The sequence below is a fragment of the Myotis davidii genome, unplaced genomic scaffold (genome assembly GCF_000327345.1).
Source record: "Myotis davidii unplaced genomic scaffold, ASM32734v1 scaffold1, whole genome shotgun sequence".
Classification (NCBI taxonomy): Eukaryota; Metazoa; Chordata; class Mammalia; order Chiroptera; family Vespertilionidae; genus Myotis; species Myotis davidii.
In genome coordinates, this window is record NW_006294681.1 from 1639546 (window position 1) to 1649220 (window position 9675).

Here is a 9675-nt window from a genome sequence, read left to right on the forward strand (position 1 = left end):
GCCTCCCAGCCACCGGGACCTCATCCACTGAGCTGAGTGCTTTTGGGATCCCCTAGCAGGTGATATGACTTGTAAATGGGCACAGAGCTAGATATTGGTAGAGTTAGAACCACCTTCATTTAAATCATTTCTAACACCCAGTTTCCAGTGGAAACAGAAAATTACCACCCCCTCTTCTGTCAAAACAGGCAGGCCACAGTTTGTAACCAATGGACATTTTCAGGGAATTTAAGTGCACAAACCATTTATACTTTATTGTGAATGAATCAGATTTTTTGTGCAGTGCAAGGAATGGAAAATTTAAATTTTCATAAGGTGTGAGGAAAAAGATGAGAGATAATGTAAAGACATGGGAGCATTTTCCCTACCATGTGTTTTGTACAATAAACATCTACTGATGCCCTGTGCTGTTCCATATACCGAATCAGGTCACGGGATCCTTGAGACATGAACCCTATCCTCTAGAACTGGGGCACCCTGTTAATGAAGAAAAAAGTGAAGCAGGTTCAGAGTCATGTGTAGGCCTACTGAGCCATGGGGAGGGGGGTCACATGACGATTGATCACAGTAGCAAAATTATAGTTATGAAGTAGCGACAAAAATAATTTTATGGTTGGGGGTCACCACAACATGAAGAACTGTATTAAAGGGTCACGGCATTAGGAAGGTTGAGAACCACTGCCATAACAGGTGATATGACTTGTAAATGGGCACAGAGCTAGAACTAGGTAGAGCCAGGGCCACCTACAGTTTCTCTTCCAATGCTCCCTCCTTATCTATTGTATATAGTGCCCACTGTGTCAGGAAATGGGCTACACCCTGGGGATATCATAATGTAAAAATTACAATTGTGTTAAATGTCCCCAAGTGCAGTGCATAATGAAAGCATATAATAATATATCACAGATGCCCTCATCTAGCCTGAGGAAGAAAGTGTCAAATTTGGAAAGAGTCAAGCTGAGATCTGAAAGATGTATAAAGTTAGTGAAAAAGCGAGGTGTGAGGAGGTGTGGAAAAGATGCATAGACTTAGAAAAACAGACGTGGTTGGAGATGAGGACGTGAGGAGAGTAGAAAAATATGGCTGTAGAGAGTTCCTGGTCAGACTTAAATATAGGAGTCCTGGTTCAGTGAGATAGGCATTCATGTAGGCTCCATGGCACTGTGAGTGTAGTGCTGACTTTGCAGTTGATTCTAGAAAGCGGGCTGTCTATCTTGCCCCTGTGGAGAGTTGCCACTTGGTTCACTGTTTTGGGTATTTGGGTGTTTATAATATTATTCTTGAGAAACTGTCTTAATAACCCACCAAAGGACTGGAAGTCTATCTCTGAATCATAACACTGTAGCTAGGATCCTATTCTGTGCTCCTCAACTTTCCCAGGCGTGGGCTGCCCAAAATCACCACCCTGTTGGGCCTGCCTCTCTGACAGTGGGTCTGTCCCCTGGGCCATATTTTGTACTTGGATTCAGTCTGTGAATGCACCAAGTTTCCAAGTCTCTGTTCCCTCTGCTATGTTTTGTCCAGGAATCGACAAGCTCTTGCTCTGATGTGGTATAGTGGAGGTTTAATTCATCTTCCAATATCTTGACATTCTAAATTACAAAAATTCCATTCAATTATGTTTAAGAGATACAGGACCTCCATTTGCCAAAAACAAATATTTGTAAATGCATCAGGCATCTCACTAAATTCTGAACATAAGGCATAGTCATTTCATTAGATTTGAAAATCTTGGGATCTTGAAATACATTTTGAAAAATAAGTTGCTAGGCCAAGAGAATACATTTAACATATACACTCAACAAACATTTCTTAATTGGATGCGAAGCATTTTTCTAGGCTCTATGGTTCTATCAGGGACCAAAGTAAAGATCCTGCCCTCACAGATCTATTCTGATTGCTAGCACTTTTGTAGCTATTTGGTAGTCATCTTGGCAAATTAGGAGAAATGTTACAGGTTCTATATCTAAACTGTGGTGAGGATAGTTACATGCAACCCACCAGATAGTTACCAAAAGAAATGCTCTCTGAGAACCAGTAGACTTTTAATGGTTTATTGCACAAATACTATGACTCCTTTGAAATGTCGAATGTGACAACAGTATCACCCTTACCCAAGTCTCATGCTTTTCTCCATATTTGACTCAGAAAATCCTTCTGTTCCTCCTCCCTTAAATACGCAAATATTTCAAGGCTCACAAGACAACCAACCCCTTTTCTATTCTGAGGATTATCCAGCCCTTGCTGTTTTCTCTTCGCCCCTCTGGCCAGGGTTACTCCACTGCTCTCTGCCTTCTCCATTATTACAAAGCTAAAATCTTAGGAGGACTTCGGGGCTTTTTTAAATTTCCAATTCACATCATTGCTATGGTAATATCACCTTATTCTTTTAAAAGGAACTCATGAGTAAAGAGGCAAATACATGAATACTAGCCTGCAGGAAGCCTCAAGGGGCAGTAGAGCTATGGAATATTTTTCCAATAGTCACACTTCCTTCCACTGAAAAATTCCCATAAAGTAGACTGGAAAGGGGCAGATGGCTGCACAAATAACTACTTTGAGATATTCAATGCAAAATATTGAACCCATATGTGGGGGTTCATTTCCTTTTTAAAACTGGTAGGGTTTTTAATATACTTTTCTCCCACCATTCCACACCCAAAACCCAGACTGGCCTTTGTGAGTTCAAACAGATGTCCTAGTTGTAACTGGCAAGCTGACATAGAAGGAGTTGCGTTAGCAACAGACCCCCTGAAAAAGCCTGGCAATATTTATAACTGTACAAGTTAATACTGTTTTCAGCATCTTTTGCCTCACCTCCACATCTCCCTGAATTAAAACATTCTTTTTAGTAAATTTGACAAGATAGAGCAAGCCCACAAGTTCATTTCAGCAATAGATGACTCACAAACAAGATGTTGACAGGTTTTTATGACTACACATTCCAAATAGCCTGGTCTCACAAAAGTGCTCATGGAGATTGATAGATATTTTAAAAAGAAATAAAAAAGAAGCAAATATATAAAAATAGTTTTTCATGAAAATGGATGATAGAAAGTATTGACCTCACCCATCAGCACTCTTTCTTTTGTGAGCTTTTCTTCTCTTTGACCTGTAATCATGGTCTTTATAGGAAATAGCAAAAGAAGCCTAGCAGTAACTAAGAAGATGGGTGGCTGGAAATAAATGTTTCCTCAAGCATTTAGGACTTTTCAGAAATGTCCATCACTGAAATGTTAGTCCCATAGAAGCACTTAGCATGGCAGAGGAGAAAAGCTGATAGCTGTTATTAATTTTAAGGCTGGATGACAGCTTTCAGTCCAAGAGCAAGGCTTAACTTTGCATTCTGAATAATGCAGAGATTTTCATTAGTTGGAATAGGAAATGATAAATAATATATTGTCTGCCAAAATACTGTGACATTACATTATATACTTGCAGTTACCTTTCAGAATAAGCTTTCCAGAAGTGTACTTAGACAAATTGGAAAGCTAGCAGTATTGTTTTCTTATTTTATGTTTTACTTTTGGAAAAACAATTCAAAAGACACGTCTTCTTAGCTGTGGGCTGGTAAGGTCATATCCAAAGGGCAGTTCATTATTGCACCTAAAAGCTAAGTGTTGGCACAAATTGTACTAGTCTATGAGATCATTGCAATTGGTTTCATAGATTTCTTTTTGCTCACATCTGCCTTCTGGAGACTCTGGGCAATTCAATTACAAGTGCACTTTTGATTCGTACTTCTATCAATAAAAAGAATATAAAATTACCCTTGCTTGAGAACGATCAGACTAAAAGGTTTGTGATTGCTTTTCACTGTCATCTCTCTTCCAGCAGATTATCATGTCAGGTTGGTCGAGGGCATATTTACTTTGTTTTGAGCACACAAGACTCAGTTTCTGACTCTAAGTATTATTTGAATTGATGGTAACACAACTACTATATCCAGATGTCTCTCGGTAACTTAATGCATGACCCCAATAACAAACACCAGAATTAAACCGTTAATGGAAAAGGCTGCTAGCAGCTGCTTCAATCCCAGTTTGATGGGTATTAAAATAGCTGATTCAGAGATTTCTATAAAGAAACTTAAGCTAATTAAAGACACCAAAGTCGATGGAACTATAATATCTGCCAGCATCATACAATCTATATACACTCACATTAATACTCTACCAGAAGGCTGATAGAAGGTCAAAAAACGTTTACTCAATTTAGATGAACCCTTTTTATGCATGAACCTTTTTTATGAACCTTTTTTCATTTTGCATTTTCCAGGTTTACTTAAAAATCACAGGCCTCAAAGAAAAGTCCTTTCTATATTTATTCTACTAGATAATAAAGACTATTGATTATTCTGCCTTTTCACATGCAAAAAGGCAGGACAGAGCATTCGCATCGTTTGAGAGCCTCCAACTAATTCAATGAGAAAAAAAGAAAGACGATTCTTTCAATACCTACTCAAAAGTATCATACCGAATTTAATTGAGATTTATCATTCAGTGTTTTAATTTCTGAAGTATTTATTCATCCCCAATTCTAATCATTTTCTTTTGATCCCTCTTCCAGTTAAAACTGTTCATACTCAACCAGTTGTGTTTTGGCTGTGAGTAGGAGGAAGGCTGCTGACTTTTTATACATTAACATTGTCAGACTGTAGAATTAACTACTAATGTAACTCCCAAGGATCGACTTTTTGATGTTCAACCTCATAGTGGGAAGTGTTGTCATTACAGCTGCACTTTTGAAATGTCAGAAACTTGCTGGTTTATCTAGCATAAAAAAATACCCAAGGCAAGCATAAAAGTTAAGATGCAGTCTGTTTGCATGTCTTCACTGCCTGGTGAGTTTCTTCCGAGGGTCTAATATTTATTCCATTTGGTCAAATAAATTGAGGTGAGAACTTATTGCCAACTCGTTTCCAGTTTACATATCATGCACCACCTCTGTTTGGTGGGGAGCATTCATCAGACCCCTTTGGAGTTGTGTTCTAGAAAGTTACATGGCTATCTAGAAACTTACCCTCATTTTGTTAAAGAGTCAACTTTACAACTCAGACAGTAACTGCAATGATATAACCAAATCTCTGATATGGTTGGGTGTAATAATTATTAGTTTTAAATAAAATAAAATTTCCTTTGGTATTACGTGAGTCCATGACAGAGTCGTGCCAAGAAGTGCGTAATACATTAGCAGGTAGGTGTTTAAGAAATGCAGTGCCTGACCTATGTTGCAAAATCTCTACCTATATAACTTTTCAGGTTGTGTAGGTTTTTCCCTGTGTGTGTGTGTGTGTGTGTGTGTGTGTGTGTTCCTGCTAAAATGTGATTGCTTAACTTTTTCAGCATCTTTGTTTTTTATGTTTTGCCTAGAAGGTTGTCATTTTTAGTTTTCTTAGAGCATTTTATATAGTTTATACACATGTAGAGCTTGCTATAATGGGTATCATTGTATTGATGCCATTGCTATTAGTCAGATTTCAAAATTCTACAGCCAGCATTCTTACAGTGGTGATGGATAAAGCAACCCTGAATTTTTTACTCAGCATACTGTTTAGGTCTCTGATGAAAAGTTACTAAGACATGTTGTGACAGCAATCTGTAGGCCTTTGTGGCTCTGGGAAGCTTCCCATACAACTTGGGTTGAGAGTTTCAATACTCAGTGCCATCTGATTTGAGTGCAGTTTGGCTTATAAATGCTTGATTGTAACTTTACGATGGTGAGTTCAGTCATTTTCAGTTCCAAATGGGAATGATTTCAGAGCCCTGTAATGATTAGTTTTGGGAGCTATATCTCATCCAAAATCAACCCACAGGGAGATGTAACAATACTTACAGGTATCCTCTTCTTCCATGAAAATACTGATCACATAACAGGCATACACAAAACCAACCAACTGCAAAGGAGAGAAAAGAAAATACTTTAAGAATCTAATCCAAATGTCCATAATTACAGAGCCTATATAATCCAATAGAGAAAGAATATATGGCAGTAACGTCTATAAATCTGTAATAGGAAAAAATCTTGGTTTTGCATAATAGCTGTGATTTTAAGGAGGCTTTTCATTTCTACTCAGCTTTAATAGCTTTCTAAAAAATTATACAAGAATGGGAAAAAAACCAATTTCTAGATATTTCACTTAGATTTTGATTTGGGATTTATAGGTCTTACATTTTAAGATCACCACAGGTTATTCAGAACATATATTTTAAAGTTTTGACTATTTATAGAGCAATCTGTAGCTGCACTCATTAATTATTACTACAACTATTTTAATGTTTAATAACAAAAAGAAATCAAAATACATTAATTATCAATTAAACACCAATCGTCTACTGAACCATTTAAAATGCTCAGAGAATGTAAATTCTATTTAAATGCCATGTTTTGTTAATTATATCATAATGAAATGCATTAACTTTCAGGTATTAGTAGTAAAATAAAATAGATAAGATCATTTATACTTTGGATACTAGTAGTGAAAAGAATAAATGCAGGTGCTTTCTACATTTTTTCTACTTATATTGAGAAGACAATTTTTATCCTATGGCGCCAGTGACACTGAAATTCTTAGAAGACAAAATTGTCATTGAATCTAGTTTAGTCTGAAATTACTTCGATAAATACTTTGATGAAAAAGTATTAGAGTCTGTCTTCTTGTCTTTCTCTCCATTGTTAAAGTCTATCCCTCCTTCTCCTTGTAAAATAACATTGGGAAGGAAAGTTTCTGATAGCCCCAGTGTCAAAGGCTGAATGCAAAGAATAATGTAACTGGTGTTTGTGACTGTCCAGGTAGATGAGGACTTTGAACTCATAACCAGCTTAGACTGTCTAAAGGCCAAGAAGTCTCTCAGAGGGCGAAAGGTTAGAGTGAGAAGAACTTACATAGAGAGACTTGCCAGAGTACTGAAAGGTCCTCTCACCCCAAGGGTGCCTTTTCTCATCCAAACCAAGTGAGGGGGTACTTCAGAGAAACAGAAACATGGGGAGCTTGACAAGGTTCTTGTAATTTGGGGAACACAGGTGCTTGGCACTTAATCCACATTTGAAGAAGTCAAAAGTTGAAGGGCTGTGGCTAAGTGTGCTTTTGGTGACAGTGCATGCAGACACAGGGCTGGGAGGCATGGCCGGCCAGGTGTATGGGTGCCCTTAGCCTGGCAGGTAAAGCCTTTTGGAGAGAGCTGGCTGTGCAGGTGGCCTCAGAAGAATGATGCTGCTACTTAGTATATAGAGGATGTGTAAGAATGTCAAGAGGCCAGCTAGAGAGGCCGATCATCCAGAGAACCAGGTGAGGATGCCAAAGAATGGCTCGGGTGGGTTTCTGAAGAACCCACAAAAGCACCTACAAAAGAAGAGCTGCAGTTGGAATCTGTTCCACCAGGGAGCACCTCCTGCTGGATTACAACGGAACCAGCCATGTAAGACCTGTTCCTTATCTCTTCTCATGAGTCTTCCTTTTACTGCATCTCTAGAATAACCCGACAGAGAGAAGTGAAGTGAGAAGAGGGAAAAACAGTGAGAGGTCCCTTCCTCACTGCTGATCTGTAAGCTGAATTCAGACCCAGGCTGAGGAGGAGAGCTTAAGTAGAGGAGAGTTTGCACTGGCTGGGGCTGAACTTTTTCTTTTTAAAAAAATTGAGATAAAATTGGTGTACAATATGATATAAGTTTTAGGTGTAGAATATTATCATTAGACATCTGTATACTCTACAAATGATCATCAGCAAAAGTTCAGTCACCATCCAACACCATATAATTGACCGCTTTACCCATTTCACCCTCCTGCAAAGTCACTCCCTCTGGTAACCACCAATTTGTTCTCTTTATCTAAGAATTTTTTGTTTTGTTTTATTTTTTTTAGATTCCAAAGAAATCATATGATATTTGTCTTTCTCCATCTGACTTATTTCACTTAGAATACATAATACCCTCGCTGTCCATCCATATTGCAGCAATGGCAAGATTTCATTCTTTTTTTTGTGACTGAGTAGTATTACATCTATCTATCTATCTATCTATCTATCTATCTATCTATCTATCATCTATCATCTATCTATCACAGCTTCTTTATCCATTCATCCATCAATGGACACAGGTTGTTTCCATATCTTGGATATTGTAAATAATCCTACAATGAATATGGGGATTAGTGTTATCATATTAATGCTATCAAATTAGTGTTATCATATTCTTTGGATAAATACCCAGAGTGAAATAGCTGGATCATATGATAGTTATATTTTTACTTTTTGGAGAAATCTCCATATTGTTTTCCATAGTGTCTGTACCAATTTACACTCCCACCAACAGTGTATGAAGGTTCCCTTTTCTCCAAATCCTTTGCAACATTTTTTGCTGTTGCTGTTAATCCTTATTCAAGGATATTTTTCCATTGATTTTTAGAGAGAGTGGAAGGGAGCGGGTGAACACAGAGAGAGAAACATTGATGTGAGAGAGACATTTATTTGTTGCCTCCATAGGCGTCCCAACCAGGGCTGGGGATCAAGCATGCAACCAGGGTATGCGCCCTTGACTGGAATTGAACCCAGGTTCCTTCAGTTGACAGGACGATGCTCAATGAGCCAAACCAGCTAGAGTCTCTGCAACATTTTTTATTTCTTATCTTTTTGCTATTATGGGCTGGGCCTTTTAATATCTACAGGGGACCAAAAGAGCTATAAGTTCTGCCCTGAAATGTCATACAAAGGGTGAGATAGACCGATGGCCAGACACTATACTTGAAGGGGCAGTGGGAGAAAGAATAAAATGCATTTTAATTGTATTCTACCAAGTCCAGCTCATTCAATAAACCAGTTGCATGCAGAAGAAATGGCCTACAATCCTATTACTAAAAACTTCCAAATGGATTTTCTTCCAATTATTTTTCTCATAGTTGCTATATGCCATGGTTATAGTCTTATGACCTACATCAATATTTTTCATAAGCTTAATTATTACTAACTACATATATTAGCATAACTTATATATGATAATGTATTTAAGTAACCTCCTATTATTGAACATTGTTTTCATTATAAATACTATTATGATGAATATTAATATTTTTCTGTATTTTGGATTATCTGATTCCAAGAAGTGCCATAAATAACATATTTTATCCTACTATAGCAGTGAATGATAATGCTTGCTTTGCCACACCCTTAAAAATATAGCCACTATAATACACAAATTATATATCTTCATTTATTTAATTTATAATAGTTTTATTCATTTGAAACATTTTCATATTTTATTAGCCATTTATATTTTTTTCTTTTCCAAATTATTTGCAGAAGTCCTTTACCCGTGTATTAACTTGCTGTTGTTTTCATTATTTGTGTGAGATCTTATGGGTTGTATATACTAAGCTTTTCTTTATGTCAGCAGGTGATAGTGATGACTTCATAATTGTGGGGTATTTCTTAGTAAATCATCTATTGGAAGATATCTGCCAATGAATAACTTTCTATTTTCTTGGTGAGTTCTCTTTTAGGAAGGTGTGTGTGTGTGTGTGTGTGTGTGTGTGTATGTGTGTGTGTGTGTGTGTGTGTGTAATTCAAGAACTTTCTATTGGTGCTGTTCAAATGACCAAAAACATGTGGGTTAAAATAAACACAAATTTATTACCCTATACACTGTAGTTCTGGAGATCAGAGATCTGAAATGTGTCTTTGT

General features: G+C 37.3%; 1 protein-coding gene across 1 annotated transcript in view; it reads right to left on the reverse strand.

Moving 5' to 3' along the window:
- Nucleotides 1–9675, reverse strand: part of NKAIN3 (Na+/K+ transporting ATPase interacting 3) — a 201253-nt gene that overhangs the window by 24223 nt on the left and 167355 nt on the right. Inside the window, exon 4 of the mRNA XM_015567420.1 lies at nucleotides 5836–5896. Coding sequence (XP_015422906.1) covers nucleotides 5836–5896 — 61 coding nt within the window. The remainder of the gene's footprint in view (nucleotides 1–5835; nucleotides 5897–9675) is intronic.